At 36.5% G+C, this 19,032-nt stretch overlaps 1 protein-coding gene across 1 annotated transcript in view; it reads left to right on the forward strand.

Annotated features, from left to right (window-relative positions):
- Nucleotides 1-19,032, forward strand: part of CPNE7 (copine 7) — a 2,789,522-nt gene that overhangs the window by 884,252 nt on the left and 1,886,238 nt on the right. The window contains exon 3 of the mRNA XM_044081847.1: nucleotides 2,413-2,595. Within this exon, the coding sequence (XP_043937782.1) occupies nucleotides 2,413-2,595 (183 nt within the window). The remainder of the gene's footprint in view (nucleotides 1-2,412; nucleotides 2,596-19,032) is intronic.

Raw genomic sequence — 19,032 nt, forward strand, 5'->3', positions numbered from 1 at the left:
AGCACATAATGATGCTACCTGTCATTGAAGCACTGTGGTCTGCTGTCATAGCTATTGCTGATTCAAAAATATGCTTCACTTTGTAGACATGATAGTGGACATGGGGTCATTAACATAAAATGGTAATATGGAGGATCTGCTGTTCTGTAAGTTCCTATTTGTGGTTGCTTGGTTAGGGACAGGTTTTTGGGTGCCAGTAGGTTTGACTGAACTTTGGGGAACTCTGGTCCTCATAGGGACACTTCTTTCTTTCTTTTTTACCTTTTAGCAGAGCTAGAAGGGAAGGGGGTTTGCTGCATGGACAAACAACATCAATATGTAGAATGTGATTGCTGTTCTATAAACACTCTTTCAAGATCAGCATGCACTACAGTGGTGCTGGCTGCAGGAATGTTGGGTTAAGTTAAAATAAATTTGCACACACACACACACACACACACACACACACACACACACACACACACACACACACACACACACACACACACATCCTCAGACTTGCTCTGTAATTGCTGGGGCTGTTTCTGAATTCTTAAGGTGTCCAGGGGGCTTGGCTTGTCTGTGCTTCTTTTCAGGGTGATTTTTGATTATATCTTACCCACTCCACCCCCCCCCCCCACAAGCTTGTTGATTACAGCTGAGGACAACTCCCCTCTTTGGGCCATGCATCCCATTAGGAAACATATCAATGCATGCCCTCCCACCTGGGATGGACATGCCAATCCCTTCCCTGCTACTCCGTCAGTCCCTAGGCTGCTATTTGGACACGAGTCAGATGGGACCATTGTCAGGGCTTTATCCCTCTATATCACCAGAGTGGCTATAGACAGTCTTTGTAATCTTCTTTCTGTATGAAATATTTGATGCTGTTTCCAAGACAATATTATAAACTTCTGTCCATAGTTTTTCAGTTATTCTGTCCATAAGATCTAATCCTTTAAATCTGTTCTTTGGGTGCACTAAACATTCATTTGGAATATTGCTGAGCTTGTATTACACTTGCTCAGACATTTTTCTTGTTTAAATTTAATTTTAAACTTTGCATAATGGCATAAGCCACAATCAGCTTCAGGCCTTAGTTTTCCTGACTGTATAGAACTCCTCCATTTCTGACTGCAAAGTATATTGTTGGTCTGATTTCAATTTTGACAAAGATACATGAATTTATTTCATAGGCTTTAGGAGTAAGCAGTTTGGAATTTAATTTTTATTTTATTTTACTCTACTTTTTTGTGGTCCTTGAAATATCCCTCTTCAAAATTGACACTTTTTCAGGGTTTAATGTCCCTGTATATGTGCTGAACAGTCCTTGTTAGGTTTACTAGTCCACAAATGTCTTGAAGTGAATTTCTACAGACTGTACCAGGAGAAGACACTAAAGGTCACAAAACACATTCTGAGAAACAAAATGAGTGCATGTGATCTTACCTTGATCATGAAAGGACTTAATTATTCTGTGTTAAATATCTGAGTGGAAGTACTGTCAAGCATCAAAGTTGATAGCCTACACTCATTTTGGCAAGACAGACTTCTAATTGTGGCTATTATTAATAGTTTGAACAAAGATATTTGCAATGCAGGAATTATGTATATACAGTTTTAATAAATGCACAGGAAAATGGCCAGTAGATATAACAGAAGTTTGACTTGAATATTAAAAATTCATATTTGTAATAGATGCTCAAAATTCGACATGTATATGTTATATATTAAAAGTGACTTTATTTTGTTTTTCACTCACATCATAACAGTTCTCTAGTCCAGTCTGTTGTCATCATAATGTCAACAAATATTCTGCAACTGCTAAAGCCTGTTGTGGTTAATTGTAAGTTTTAGAAATGTAGACAGACTTCACCTTTTGCATCTTGAAATGTTTGCTTGTCATCTTTTGTAATTGCTGGTAGATGTCTAGTTTGACAGTTGTGGGTGTAGTGTGTGAAATAGCACTACATATGGAAGCTGAAATAGCTTTGTGTCTTCTCACTTATTGTCACATCTGTAACTGTACTGACTTGGGCATGACTAATTGTCAAAGAATAAGCATCCTGCTTCAGTTCACCTGACATTTTGTGACATATACTATTGATTAAAACAAAGGGCTTATAATTCCATAGTGATCAAAACAATGTGAGAGAACAGAGAATGGAGAACACAAGACACATTTGTCATTTGATTATGAATGTCTTTTCACATCTGACTCAGTAATTATGCTTTGCATAGAAAAAACAAATTAATGTCATACTAAATAAAAGCCTTCATAAAAAAATAAAGTAATAATTGACTGCATTTTGCATTTGCTGATGTTTTGTAATTGCTTCTTTCACTAATAAAACAACTTGAGGCTTCATATGCAGCTTTTACTGTGATCAATTTTACAGTGGTTTCCTCAGTGAATTTTTTTTTTTTGTCCAGGTGGACAGAACTGAAGTCATCAAAAGCAACTTAAATCCAGTGTTTTCCAAAGTCTTTACACTGGACTATTATTTTGAAGAAGTGCAAAAGTTACGTTTTGAAGTGTACGATATCCATGGACACTGCAGTATTGGAACTCGGGAGGATGATTTCCTTGGTGGCATGGAATGTACAATGGGGCAGGTAGGTGTGTTTTATTGCGGGTGGAAATGCTTATGCTTCTCTGTGCTTCATTCCATCTCAGTTAGAATGTAGAACTTAGGAGGAATGGATATATGTCACACACACACACACACACACACACACACACACACACACACACACACACACACACACACACACACACACACACACACACACACACACACACACACACACACATGTTTGCATTTATCTGTGCATATACAATACATATGTGTGTGTGTGTGTGTGTGTGTGTGTGTGTGTGTGTGTGTGTGTGTGTGTGTGTGTGTGTGGATATATGAAGATGTATGTAAAACAAAACACATTTTCTTAGGTGGATGGAATAAATGCCTATTGGAGTAAATTTCTAAATATTGACAGTGTCAAATGCCATAAAATTCAAGCATATAAGGTTTTAAGCATAATTGCAGTAGATGCAGCTTGCTAGTGCTTTACAGCCAGGGATGTGTGTGCTTTGTTGACAGGTACATAATGGCATAAATAATAACGTGATATAAATCTAGTATCTGGATAAAAAGTAAATAATAATACTGCTAATTCCTACAGTCTAAGAAATTACTTCACATATGGCTATGAGCAGATCCACATTGGTTTGTTGCTTTCAAGTGGTAAGAGGACACATACCTGTCTATCATAGTATAATGTTTTTACTAACATATGGCTGTGAACTCCCCTAAAAAATGTCAGTGACGTGCTTAATTGCTGGCACCAATTTAATATATCTTTGATATATGAGCTCCTAAATCTTTCATGTGATGGTTCGGCTTGGTTAATCCATGACTCATTTCTGGTCTCCCCTGATTTGAATGATCACCATTAACAGTTATGCTGATAAAGTTTATATGTTTGTTGTGAACATATTCTGTCCATCTTCTAAGCCTTTTCATCTTAAAATAATTCAGTGCTTCATCAGAATAAAACCATCAAACATTGTGTTACTTTTATATTAAATTACTTAGTAGGGAATGTAACAATCACTGATTGTTCCTCCTTAAAACTGGAGCTATAGAAATATAATCATTCTTGCATGCCAGGATCACCCCCAGTCTTTAACCTAATTTTACACAGTAATTCTCTTTATAATAAAACATTTTTCCAGTTATCTTTATTCTAACATTTTTGGTTACCATTTCCAAAAAGAAAAAAAATCAAGCTTTTTAAAACCCATGCCCAGCACAGAATGTTTATAAAGTACATTAATTTCATCACCTTGTCTAATACAAACCATGTGCTAATAAATAAGCTGTTGTAGTCTTCTCTCAATTTTCAGAACATAAAAGGCATTACATTTAGAACATACAGTGACATATATAACCATATGATGGTGCACTCAAACCAACTCGGACAGGGTGTCACTTTTGGGTAATCCCAGGTGGTCACATTAGGGCCTCCCAAAATATATTTACATTGTTTTTTGGCCCCACATTTGGACATTTTCCCATGAATGTCAACAAAGTACCCCTTACATTCAAAAAACTCCTAAACTATTGTTAGAAGACAAGTAAGTAAACCTAGGACCAGGTAAGTTTAATTGTAACACAGGGTTATTTGTCTCACTGTGTGTTCTAATGCATTTCTATGTAGGGAAAACTGCAAGAATTTTACAACAGCAGATTTATAAGTATGTATTTTGTATTAGAATTAGTGTAATGAAACTAATATAGTTTTTACACATTCTGTGTTGTGCATGGGTTTTAAAAACTTTGAATTTTTCATTTTGGAAAAAGGAACCAAAAATGTAAGAAGGGCAACTGGAAAAATGCTTCATTATATAGAGAATTTACTGCAGCAAATTAGATTAAATGGGGTTCATCCTGACTTGAATAATTATGTTTCTACAGCTCCAGTTTTAGGGATGAAAGGTGATTGTTGATTACATAACCTTTATTAGTTAATTTATATAAAAGTAATGCAGTGCTTGTTGTTTTTTTCTGATGAATTTGATTCCTGAACTATTGTAAGATGAATGTGTTTAATAAACCTGTACTGTGGCTGCTTCTGGGTGTTATTTCTTGTCCACTGTTGGCATGTTTACACCTGATGGTGCTGCAGTATTTTGTTTTTATTCTCTCCATCTTCCCTGTTAGCTTATTTATTGTCCACTGACAGTTCCTAATTCATTTTCTAAAATTTTGTACTGCTTTCTTTCACTGTCTCAAATGGATAGAACTGAGGATTCTGAGGAATACTGTGATCCCTGAGCAGGAGGTGAAATATTATATGATTTAAACACACTCATGTATGCAGTTATTTAAGTTTAGACCAGATGCCTCCACATGTTCCTGTTCTCATTCATTTGATGTGCTTAGTCCTGTGCAGGTGTACCCATGAGCAATAACTTGTGATTCCACCAGCAGATGTTAGTACTGTATCCATTAATTTTCAGCAGCTGCAGTTGGATGTTATTCTATTCCTTATCCAACTGTTCAGCTCCTAGCTGATGGCTTGAACCAGGATAACTTGTGGTATAACTACATAGCCTGAGCATGGCATTATATCATTGTCTGTGCTAAAATGTAAATAACTGAAATTAAGATTATTTACAAATAGCAAAAAATGTAAAATTGCATATAGAAGGCAATTGTATGGCTTAGAAGAAATATAATAATGTTCATTTTATCATTATTATGCAGTTATATACTCTTCATATTATAGATAAAAATAATATCCTATATTTAGTAATTTCCTTAGAATGTGAAATGAATTTCTGTCAGCTCCTTACCACAAATATGCATATTGAAATTAAAAGTTCTAATACTTCAAAAAAAATAAAAAGTAGTTATAGCTCAAATCAGAAAATACTGAAATATACTATAAAATAACATATTTCTGCATGACTTAGGTTCCCCATGTAAACTTCCTGATGTGGAAGAGCATTGTTCCTTATTCATTTTAACTGTACACTCACCCCAAGTTTGTTGTACCTTGGAGTAGGAAGGATACTCTGAAATAGCATCACTGCAGACTTACTGTCCAATTACAATACAAAAAATGAGATCACAAAGTGGGAATGTAGAACAGAAAATTAGTAAAGTAGAAGTTAATAAAGCAAAAGCTGAAATTATGGAATAATTGCGAAGTGAAGGATTTACTGTTGATAGTCTAACATAGGTTATATCACAGCATGATGGAGCAACGAGTTCCCCAGCTGAAAAGAAACAGGAGTACCAGGGGACATCTGAAGAAGAAATATGGACATGGGAAAGAAAAAGAGTTTTAACATGGTGCAATATTTATGCAAAGTAGAAAGCAAAACTAATCAATACAAAAAGAGCAGCACCAAAGATATTTGAAGAGAAATACATGCAAAGGCATCTGGATGTAGAAAATTTCACAGTACAAAAATAAGAAAACAAAGAGGAAATGTAGAAAAGAGTATTCGTAATAGAGAAGTTAAAGAAATAGAAGCTGCGTTTTTGGATTATCTGCAAAGTGAAGGATTAAGCATAGAGAATCTAACTCTGATAACATCACAGCAGGATAGAGCAATGGATCCCCAAATTAAGTAGAAACTCGTGTAGCGGGAAACATCTGATCAGTTGCCATATGAAGATACTTTGGAACCTTCTACATGAAACCATTATAAATGTTCAGTTGGAGTTGCACAGCAAGGAAAGAACAAGAAACTGTGGCAAGTCTGATGCAGTCAATGCTGTGGAGTGATAGGCAAGTGAGTTCCCATATGAAAGAGCAACAGATGACAGAGGATGAAACTGAAGAGAATGTGGTAAAAGAAGATGCTCTGGAGCTTTGTGTAGAATGCCTGCAGGAAATGGAGAGCTAAGAATATGATCTCACCTTAGAAGAACATGATCTAAGAGAAGAGCTGCTTGATTTAATAGAGATAGACATACTAGCATCAATGAAAGAATGAGTACAAAAAGTCAATAAAACCCAAAGAGTTAGACGTTTGCTAAAACAAATGAACATAGTAATTAGGACTCTTCGTAGAGATTCATGTGATATAACAGATGTAAACAGGACGTATTACTGTGCAGCTAAATTAATAACAGATAAGGTCTTACCACACAAACACAGGGCAATAGGGCAGTAAAGAAAAGGAAGGGGAGAAATCAAATGCCATCATGTAAGTATTGAATAGAGAAAACTATAAAATAATTAGGACAAGAAATGTCACTGTTAGAAGAGTATAGAAGAGGTAACAGATTAACAAAAATAGAATGATAGACATGATAAAAGCAATGCGCTGTATCAGAAAAGATCAGGATCTATTGTGCACTATTGCAAATAATAAAGTAAAAATCTCAGCACAGGCAGAAAAACTTAGAAGATATGCAGATAAATATAAAGAAGAAGTACACAATAAAAAAAGATGACCTAAAAAAGTTTTATAGAGAACTGAAAAACAAGCTTGAGGGAATTAAAACACCACCGGAAAAAAGAAGAAATATCTACATTGTGGAGAAATATCTATGAATATCCTGTGAACATAACAAAGATGCTGAATGGCTATAAGAAGTAAAAGAATGAATAAGAACTACAAATATACAGGATATGAAATAGGATGAAGTAATAGCCAGAGAGATTCAAACAAAGTTATGAAAAGCTCCTGACTGGAAAACGCCATGCCCGGATACAGTAACTAACTTCTGGCTAAAGTATTAACATCTCTACATAAAGATTTAGCTATGAGTAAGAACTATTTATATGTGCACTCCGAACAGACACTAACCTGGTTAACAAGAGCAAGAACAATACTCCTACTAAAGAGTAAACCTGCAAGCTATTGTAAAAACTGTAGACCAATAACTTGCCTTCCAACAATGTATAAACTATACCCTGGAACTGATACTGACAGAGTGTATATTCATTTAGAATAAAACACTGAAAAAACAACTATGCAGGGCAAAAGCACCTCAAACACCCAGCAATCTTCAGCTATTCAGCTCTTTAATGAAAAAGTGATGAACAAACCATGGTACCACACAGTAATGTTAAACGCTTTTCATCTAGTACAATGACCAGACTTCTTCAGAAAATAACAGCAGGTACAAACTAACTTTTACACTGAAATACACTTCCCTCCACCCCCTAATTACTCAATTATTCAATACAAAATCAATTAAACATACAAATAAGTCTTCAACTTGTAAAACTAAACTAAAATTAATTCATTTAGATCAACTGTATCATCAATAATGTTTAAAAACTACATCTGCTACTCACATATAACATAATGGAACAATATACAAACAATTTTCCTTACTGTTTAAAAATGAAGGTTTTAACATAAAATAAATACCATTTTAAATTTAAATACTTTAAATACTAAAGCTAACACCATTCAACCCTACATTCACTGTGAAAATTAACACTTAGATACAAAATTTTATGAATATACATATTTAAACAATCACAATTATAAACCCAATATGCACATCAAATATAAAACATAAAACAGAGCACCTTATCATAACAAAAATAACTATAAGAATTAATTATCTATTTACACTTTTCAGTTTCAGTAAACATTGTATAGAGCAACTATCATTAATACCAGGGAAATGGCAAGCATCTAAACAAATCTGCCACATCAATTCTCTTTTTTCTAATAACAGAGATCTGGGACCACCCCTTACTTCTTCAGCTACATGGTCAATTACTCTAAACATAAAACTGCGTGTGGGGTTAGTTTTGATGTGGGCAGCTAATGCATTTTCAACCTTGCCTTTCCTAATGTAGTAAAGGTGCTCATACATCCGCTTCCGCAGTCTATGATCCATTTTTCTAACATAGAATGTGGGACATAGGTTACATTGAGCAAGATATGCCACGTAGGTTGTGTTGCAATTATACTTGCCTGACATGGTCTTGTAACTACTGTCCCTAATGTTAAATGAATATCCTATACTCATATGTTTACAAAAATTACCAAGATTCACATTTACTCATCCCAGGATTCTTAATAACATTACACTGTTTCATTTCTATGCTCCCCCCACTTACATATTCTAACTCCGAGGTTGCACTACATACAAACACACACAAAACACCACCACACAAGCTATATTCTCCTTGCACACACATATCACAGCAACAAAACACACTAACACACACCACAGCCCCTACCCAAAACCCTTAACAAATAAACACTTACCTGAATCCACAACCACAGCAAAACACCGGAATGGCTAATTCAAAATCTCCGGTGTGCGAGGTTTTGAATTTCACGCTCCTGAGGTTTCATTGTTTTCAGGATTCCACTTTATGGGCTCCAATACTGAATTTCGATATTTCAGTATTTTGAGCTTCTAAAGTGAATCCGGGAGAAACCGACAATTCTAGGTTTGTAAAACAGAATTGGAAAAAGTCGCACATCTTATTGCTGGTTGTGATATACTAATCGCGGAAGGATTTTATACTGAAAGGCATAATAATGTAGCAAGATTGTTTCATTGGGGATTGTGCAAACATTATAATATTGAAGTAGCTGAAAAAGATTGGAAATATGAGCCACAAAGCATTATTGAAATTGATGAAATGTATATCACATTGGATTACCCATTACCAACAGTTCAAAAAATAGATACAAAAACCAGATACAGTATTTCATGAAAAGAAGACAAAAATAGAATTGATTTTTGAAATTGCTACACCCAGTGACTACAGTGTCTTATGTACAGAAAGACAAAGTCATAAAATACCAGGATTTGCAATCAGAAATGAGGGCAATGTGGAAGGAGGATACCCAGACAGTCCCAACAGTAGTAGGAGCAATGGGTCTTACAAAAAATAATTTACATTCATACTTAGATATGTTATTGATATGTGTAATTCTGTATGAATTACAGAAGGAGTCATTACTGGGCCATTGCAGGTTCTGTGAGGAGTACTTCTGGCTAACATCTAACAAATAATACTAATCTCATGAACTTTAATCATACTTTGACTTAAGAATGGGGTCCACTTCCATCAGGGAAGACTAGGAAAAATTAAACAACAGAGAATCCACTCCATGCCCATTAATTAATATAGTCTTGCAATAATAAGGAGCATGATTGTAATTATCACAACCACATCATGCACTGGGTTCCATCTGTCTTTGGTTTCATTTACAGAAACTCTAGCTGTATATGCCACAGGATCAGCCCTGCTGATATATTTATTATTTTTTTGCAACTTTTATACAAATGATTTACAGTGTTAATTTTCTACCAGTAAAGAAAGAAATAGTTCCTGTGTGCACCATTGTAGGTCTGAGTCTGATTAGTAAGGCATTCAAGGGAGACTGGAGGGGAATTGAAAAACAATATCCATATTTCCTCCGGTTGAGGGAAGTGCGTGTGTGTGTGTGTGTGTGTGTGTGTGTGTGTGTGTGTGTGTGTGTGTGTGTGTGTGTGTGTGTGTGTGTGTGTGTGTCTGTGTGGGTTTGTTTTGTTTTTCTACTGTCATCCCACTCATGGAGGCTAGGGATTTTCTATATGATGACAATATAATGAGACTGTGTAGATGGACATTCACAGTGGTGTTATGTATGTGGCAAAATGTAAGTTCCTTCTGCTCTGGCATCACTGGATATTGTGTTTAAACTGGGAGATGAAAGGGTAGATAATAATAGAACATCTAATGCCACCAAATGCAAGGCTGTCATATAAAATGTTGTACCATTACCTGGATCTGGTGACATTATATGCCCTCGGCTCCTTAAAGTATTAGTAACAGTAGTGCTGGACAGCATTAGATAGTGATTGTTCAGAGCTGTCAACTGATGTTCCCTTATAAATCACATCCCTCATAAAAAAATACACGCATACATGGAACCTTCATGAACAGTTCCATCTCAAATCTATGTGGTAGCAATATGGCTAAAGTACGTAGGGAGATAAGGTGGGGGGGGTTCTCTTTAAGCAACCTGAATGTCTTGTGACTCCTTTTTAGCATCCCCAAGTAAGCAAACTGGTCATTGTTGCAGCAGTATGTCACCCAGTTAAAGTAGATAGCAGTCTCATATTACACAGTAGCAGCTGCAAAGTGTCACCCACGTGTCATGTGCCTTCTGTATTCTGAATGAGTCAGCGCATGCAACATGTGCACAGGCTGAACTGCACACGTACATAAAGAGCCAGAACACATTGTTTTGTGCAAGCAGCACACGAGAGCATTCATTGAAGGAATTTAATTAATGGAAAGTACCGTTGAGCTGAGCTTTACTCAGCAGCAGTATGCGACATGATGCCGCACTGGACTGCTTAAAGCTCTGATGTGGGGTTAATTTACATGAACATTTGTAAAGCCATTTGAGCGTGGCTCCAAAAGAATCATGACTATGCAGACCATATAAATATGCAAGATCAGAGACATATTTTTTGATTTCGGAAAATATTGTGGAGCATTTTTCCAAGATGCTGTATGAAACAAAAATAGAAAGATGCTATTTTGAAGAAAATACTTCAGCTGGTAGTAAATGGCAGCTGCGCTACATTTATGATATTATGCTGTGACATCTAAATATGCAGTACTGTAAAAGCAATTAAAATGTACTGCATGTAGTGTTTTATTAAGGCTCAGTGAAATGTAGGATTGCTTTAAATGTCAGTCATCACTTCTACAGCAGGGAGTGCTTGCAAACATCACATGCACATGTTAGATGGTGGGAGTAGGGAATGCATGCTTCAACTGTCAGCTGTATTTTAGTAACTCCTGTTACTTTTATTAGCATTCACACAGGTGGGATATCACTATGTGGCAGGTATCATTACTGCAATAGGGAGGGCAGTGAGGCATTTCAGGAGTATTGCAGATGCTCAAAGCTGGAAATGTGTGGCACAACATTCCTTTATACTGTGGGTTCTCGGCAGCAAAGTTGTCAGCATGACAGTATTTCTCTTGTGTGTGTGTGTATAGCATGTGAAGGACATGTTGCCTGACAAAGCATGTTTTCCTAAGTGGTGTGGGAAATTAACAAGACTAATCTGGCTACACACACACATACACACACACACACACACACACATATATATATATATATATATATATATATATGTATGCTGACTTATATACAAGGAAATCAGTTATAGCAACATGTTTGTCACCTACATACAGAAAGGTGTGTGCATAGTACCTCACCTACAGGCACATCATATCGGTCACAGCAGGTTGAGTAGGACAAGCTGATGACTATGAGAAGAAAATGCTGGCATTCCTGTGCTGGTTACAGTGAGGCTCATTCTAGCCCTCTTTCACTAGAGAAGACACAGCTAACTGCCTTTTTAAATATATTTATTGGCTGTTTACTTATAGATTGTGCAGGCCTGCCAGTGGCAGACCACTGGCTTGCGTGACCATACTAGTTAGGTATGTAGTGTTCTAATAATAGATGACAAGTTCAGTTGTTGGTCTTCCCAAGTGGATAGCATACATGCAGAAAGTATGAGGAGGAGGTTTCATCTGCTGCACACGTAAGTCATATTGCAAGAATCATCAGCAGTTTGATGGTAACATTATTTCTATTGAGCTATTTCTCATTGCCTTCCCAAATTTTTTCAGCCTAGCATATGACCTTCATATGCCTGTATGTAGTATTACACAGGTTCACAAACTGCAAGATTATGTTCAATTTTCTGCCAACTTTTGCTGCAGCATGCTAATATGCATGACTTCATGCAATAATTTCATCTTTATGAATGCTACCCATAGTCATTATGAGATGTTTTGTGAGTTATGCTAACTTACACATTTCCAGTTTTGTGCTAAATATAATCATGCAAAACTTGAAATATGGTTTTAGGTTCTTCTTCAGCAGTGCAATTTCAGTTTGACAATTTTTGTTTAACAGCATATGTTTTGCTTGAGGTATGTTTATTTGTAGTTTTTTTTTAATCTAGAACAATTTTGCTGCTATAGTATTGTAATTTTCCATCTGTCTGAGATTGTTGTTATTCAGAAAGTGAGTGGGTGAGTCAGTGAGTGAGTGAGTGAGTGAGTGAGTGAAAAATGTAACTAGAATACCATCTCAGTGCCTTACAACTCACAAATGTTTTGATTCCTGACCCAGTTCCCATTGTTTTAAAATGGGGCACTGATAATGCTATTCCTTTTATTAAGTGTTGTCATGCTTGCTGGGTGTTTCTCTTTCCCACTGATTGCATGACTATGGACTTGGAATATACATGTAAAGTAAGTGTGGGTGACAAATTCTCCTACTCCCCTGGGGTGCATTGAGTTATTTTCCTTGCAAAAAATTTTATTATTTTTTGAAGGAGTTATAACTACTTGTGATACTACTTGGTCTGTTGGGGAATTGCATGCTGGGATTTTTCATGGCAACCATTCAATACATATTTTACATTTTCACTGAGCGAATGCAGTCTTTGAGGTACTATATATATAAGTACAGATGATGGTGTGTGATGGTGGATGCTTTTACCCTAAAAATTTTGTTTCAGGGTATTTTGTTTTTAGTGTTTTAGTTTAACATTTTTCAGTACCTTTGCTTAGTATGTTATTTTTTGAATATGGGGTTGATTTTGTTTGGTAATTTTTGTAATTTTTTTTTTAGTGAAGTTAAGTACCAAGATTGTACATTATGGATAGCGGTATTGTCATGTGAAAATTGCAATGTTAGGATTTAGTTAGGTCTTTTGTGAGCTGACATAGATGAATCATGGTTTTAAGTGTCTTAAAATACTTTTCTGTCTAGCCTAGTGATGACTTGTATTACATCAGCATAATGTCTTCCAAAAATATCAGTACATAGGTTCATACATACTTCATAGGCCATTGATCTGTGAGAACCTTAAAAAGCCTAGCCTTATACTATCAGACCTATCATTGAGTACAATGCCCCCTTTGGTGTGTTCCTAACCAGGCACATCCAACAATTGGAATGTCCACAGAGGCTCCTCACTAAAATAATACAGGGTGTAAGTAACATGTCCTATGCAGATCACCTCAAGGCCCTATCCCTGTAATCTGTCTGCTACAGACTGCTGAGGGTGATCTGTGCCTGGCACACAGGGCAATGTTAGACTCCACCCTGAAGGACCGCTTGCATATCCACAAAACAAACAGCACCAGAATTACCCATTTTAAAGACTTAAACCTTGACTGTGGTATAAATAGGGCCTATTGGAGTGACAGGTATGCATCTCAGACACTACCCCTTCTCTGGAACAGGCTACCCATCCATGTGAAGCAAAGTTCCTCCCTAATGTAATTCAAGTGTAATTTGGAAAACTGAATGGAGAACAGGAAATTCATCCCTGATTTGGCACACGTGACTAATGGACACAGGCAGCCTGTAAATGGATCATCTCCCAGGACCCTTCTTGTAAATGTTTAATCTCCCAAGCCTCTGCTTACATTAACAAGGGTACGAGAACTTCTCAGAGATTTGGGATGCATGGCTAGGCTTAAAAAGGCCCTTGTGGTCATTAGCCTAGTACAAACCTGTGAACCTATATTAGTATTTATCCCTTATATTTATTTATGAATAACCCAGAGATGGTCCGACCAAGGATACATTGAGTCATTTACAGTTTTCCTTCATTCATTAGGGACAGGAGTATTGAACTGATGTGAATTTGCAATTACTCATCCATTCTTCCAAATGACATATCAGAGTAGGAGAAGTGCTTTACTTTATGTGGAGAAGAACTATCTTTGTTTTATGTCAAAGTATCTTCAACTGTATAAATTACAAATGTGCATTTACTGAATTGCACATTTCCTGTTCTAATCAGTCAGATAACATCCCACTAATGATGGGGGAAAGAGCGATGTGAGCAGCAAATTTTCAACAAACCTTCCTTTGGGAAAGATGTTGACTCAGACATTGATTCATGTGCCTCTGAGCATGTCTGGGTAGAGAAAAGTCTAGCAATTCAATGTCTTCATCAATACTGCTCTCAATGGGCATGCTATGGTGACATTGTATATTCAGTGACTCATGCATCAACCTCTACTCGGGATTTTATTTGCCAATTATCCCTGAGGAGTTTTTTAGCCAAACCAGTCTATGACTTCAGTAATTTTCTGGCTACCTTGTACTGTAGCCCTGAAATTGAGAATAAGTGCATCAATGCAGCGGCATGGGAATCGAACTTGAGAGCAAGTGGGCAGGCAGAGCGACTAAGAAGGAAAAGGTATGCTAAAAAGCTAATGACTAAGCGAAAGGCTAGTGTGCAGTACCTCTGCCTAAACTCTCACTAATCCTGAGCAGCAATGAGATGTAAATGAAAATGGAAGGCGCAGTGGTGCAGCGGTTACATTGTCGCCTCACAGCAAGAGGTTCTCTGGTTCGATTCTCAGCTGGGGATGCCTTCCGTGTGGAGTCTGTATGTCCTCCCTGCATCTGTGTGGGTTTCCTCTGGGTGCTCTGGTTTCCTCCCACATTACAGAGACATGCATTTGAAGCGTTTTTCCCAAGGCCTCTGCTGAAAATTGGCTTTGTTCCAAATCATACTTTCCCAGTAAACAAATGTTAAATAAATAAATAACTAAAAATATTCACATATTTGTATTGTCACCACTTTAGCACATTAGCATTGGGAGAAAAAAGAGTGGGCAGCAGTTCTCCTCTTGGATCGATACCTTGTTTACCTCTGATACTATGTATGCCATTTTTTAGTTTTCAGTAAATATCAAAGAGCTACCAGACAAGTTGATATTATGTGCTGGGGTGTGATGGGGTTCCAATGCTTTTGCTGTCTTAAAAAACAACTTTTGACTGGTACATTTACAGAGCTAGACAGACAACTGTTGCTTACTGTAGCATTTTATATAAACAAGCAATGAAGAACCAGATCTTTTCAGCTCTGCAAAGGGACTCTCACACTGGCAAACAACTTTCCTTTTTATCCTGCGTCTTTCTGTACTGCATTAACCATGTCTGCAGAATCAATGTGCAGATGCCCTGTATAGAAAAATATCATTGGACTACAAGCTGAAGTCAAATCCAGATAATTTCAACAGATTTTTCAAACATCTGGGTTCCCAGAAGTAGATTTGTTTGCCACACACAACAATCAAGTCAAAGTGGCTTGTTCTCTTATTTATCACAGTGTCAGATGGAATATAGATGCTTTCTTTTTCTAGTCAACTCAGGCCTTATTGTATGGCCTCTACCTAGACCTTCTGATTCAGCATTAATTATGAAAATGAAGCAAAACAAAGACAATCTCATTATGGTAACTTCTGCCTAGCTGAGACAACTGAAGTATTCTTACTGCCGAACTTGATTATTTGCTTGCTGTGGCCATTACTTCTTAACATGTCCTTACTTAAACAGTAAGAGGGCAAGGTTTGGCATTCCACCATCAAAACTGTCAGCCTGTTCTAGCATAGAGGATAAACTTCTGACATTGACTCCTTTTTTTCCAAGTCCTGAATATTTTGAAGGAGGCTAGGAGATCTAAAGCAAGAAATCCTAGATCTATAAGTTGAAGACATTTGCTTAATATAGTATGTAGCTCAAGAGCTGGACACTTTTCATTGTCCAGTTCCAAAATGTCTAGACTATTTATCTTTCTGTTTGATTCATATTGAACATAGTATTTAAATAAAGTTTATATATCTGCAGTCTCTGCATGTTTAACAACATTCTCTCAGATTGCAACACATGTAGCTGTTAAAGACTTTTTTAAAGCGGAGTTGTACAACTGAGACACCCAAAATAACAGTTTTTCTTACTTGGGATCTACAATTTATGTTAGAAAAAAAATAACCTTCTTCTAAACCTGCTGAATATGCAGGCCTTTATGTGTAAAATACCATATTATGTTTTCCATTAAGAAACAGTGTCATTAAAGACTAATTCTACTTTCATGCCTAAAATAGTATCAGCAGTAGCTTCTAACCGGTCAAATGTTTTTTCAATTTTTTTTTTTGTGATGCGTCATCTTTGGCCAACAAGCTCTTGGTCATTATCAAACAATTTGTTCATCCAGTTCTATTCCTTGTAAGATACTGAGAAGTGAGGCAAGAACCAGATGTATCCAATGTCAGTGAGCAGGTGTGTCAACAAATTTTCCAAATGCTTCTTAACAACCCATGTCACTGCTAAGAAAACGTGGTACAATGCCTGCTATGCTGAGCTTTTGTGGGTGCATATTTCTGCTTACCAACATAGATGATAGTTTGTCTTTAAGTCTTGCAGCCTCATGCCATCCCCAACATCCTTAATGCAAGAGTTGCAATACAAAGCTTTCCTCCTAGATCAGGGGTCTGCAACCTGTGGCTCTGGAGCTGCGTGTGGCTCTTCCACCCCTCTGCAGTGGCTCCCTGTAGCTTTGACACACACACACACACACACACACACACACACACACACACACACACACACACACACACACACACACACACACACACACACACACACACAAACACACACACACACACTGAGAGTGATCAAGTGATAAACTTTAAATATTGGTCTTATAAACTTATAAACTTTCTAGAATAACCCTATTTCCTTTGCCATGCATTCCACACACACTGAGGGTGATCAAGCAATCCCAGCAAAGGAACAAAATTAGGGACGGATTTTAAATATTGCTTTTATAAACTTAGTTCTTTTATATTTAGTATAATAACTATATATACAACTTTATACGTTGTGTTATCTTCATTTTAGGGGTCAAACAGGTTTTGTGTCTCCCGATGAATTTTATTTGGTGGGAGAGGGGCCAAAAATGACTCTTTTGATAGTGAAGGTTGCAGACCCCTGTCCTAGGTGGTACTTTTATGATACATCTCAGTCAGCATACATCTTATAATGTACATGAGACAACACTAGCCTGTCATTTACATCCCATATAGCCATTTTTTCCAGACTCCTAGTGCTAATCAAACCTAGATCATCTGAGGCACAATCATGTCCAAAACATCTGCACTGTGGTTTCACACACACACACACGTATATATATATATATATATATATATATATATATATATATATATATATATATATATATACACATGTGTGTGTGTGTGTGTGTATGTGTGAGTGTGTCCGGATATATATATTTGCATTATTTTATTTTCTAAAACAGATTCGTAGTTTACCTAGTCCAAGGATGGAAAACATGACTAACTTACTTTGTTAACATTTCCCACATTGTTGCTGCTGAAAACTCCTCAAAGAAGACTTATCAGTTTATTTCAGATACTCAGACAGTCTCAGAGAGGCAAGAGCTTTAACTGTAAAATAGACTGATAATGTAAAAGCTGCTTCAAACAGAGTACTTGGAAGTAATACTGAAATATATAAAATCAATTAAGGGAAAAAAGAACACATAGCGTAATCTAGTAAAATATGAGATTGTGCATTTATGCATAGCTAATAATGCACTGATTTGTATGTTGTTCTTTTGGTGCAATAAAAAAAGGCCTAGATATTCTGGTGGACAGCAGGATGCTGTATCTGACAGGCACTGTCCTGACATCTGCTCACAAGCTAGAAGGATGGCAGTGCTCATACTCAAACCATTGTCAGCAAGATCTCCTGAGGTGTCAGTTTATTTATTTAGCTTTATTTAGCTCACTTGTTAGACAATACTTCAGTAATCCTATGTGGCCTTGGCTTCCCTTAAAAATGCAGTGCATGTAAATATAGAAAACAAACAGAACAAAAGTATTTGTTGTATGGAAAGATCAAGTAGACCATCTGATTATATAGATTTGGTATAATTTTCTGAATTAGGCAAGAAAATGAGGTGACTTGAGTTTGGCATGCAAAACTGTGAAGAGTGAATTCTGGGGACAAAGCTTCTAGCTTTCATATTAGTGAGCAGCATTTTACCAAGAACTACTGAAGTGATTTGACATTTTCCCTCATATAAATAATCTGGCATAGAAAGCTGAATGCTCTTCTACAGTTGTCAAAACGTATTATTTATCAGTATGCCTGTAGCTCTACCTGTTTCTATGTACATCTATTTTTTAGAAATCTTAGTAAGAAACTGTATGGTTTTTAAGAAACATTTGAGTTAATGGGAGAGTTTTATATGTAATAAGTAACTGCTTGTTTGCTTCAGATTTTGAAAAGCATAGGCCTCATTTTGAATTGCTTTTGACTGAGACACATTTAAATACTGCTATAGTGACTAAAATAAGAGACACTGGTTTACCTTAATTGAAAAATGATAAATTCCATTTTGAAAATAATGAACACCCAGGGTTGCACTGGTGATAAACAACACAAGTTCCATTTTGTATTTTTCATTTGTAAGTAAACCACATAATTTCACATTGTTTTGTAAAATAAGTATGACATTTTCTTTAATTACTACTTTTATATAGCTGAACTCTTTCTGCCATAATTGTGCCAGATGTATGCAGACCTACTGTCAAACTTCAATTTTATTAGGTGTTAATATTTTGCATGTGTGATGCCCCACCACTGGACTGGTAATCAAGGAGCCTCAATCCTCACCACTCACAATAGTGTCAGATGTA

The sequence above is a fragment of the Protopterus annectens genome, chromosome 8.part1 (assembly GCF_019279795.1).
Source record: "Protopterus annectens isolate FY-2018-M chromosome 8.part1, PAN1.0, whole genome shotgun sequence".
Taxonomy (NCBI): Eukaryota; Metazoa; Chordata; order Ceratodontiformes; family Protopteridae; genus Protopterus; species Protopterus annectens.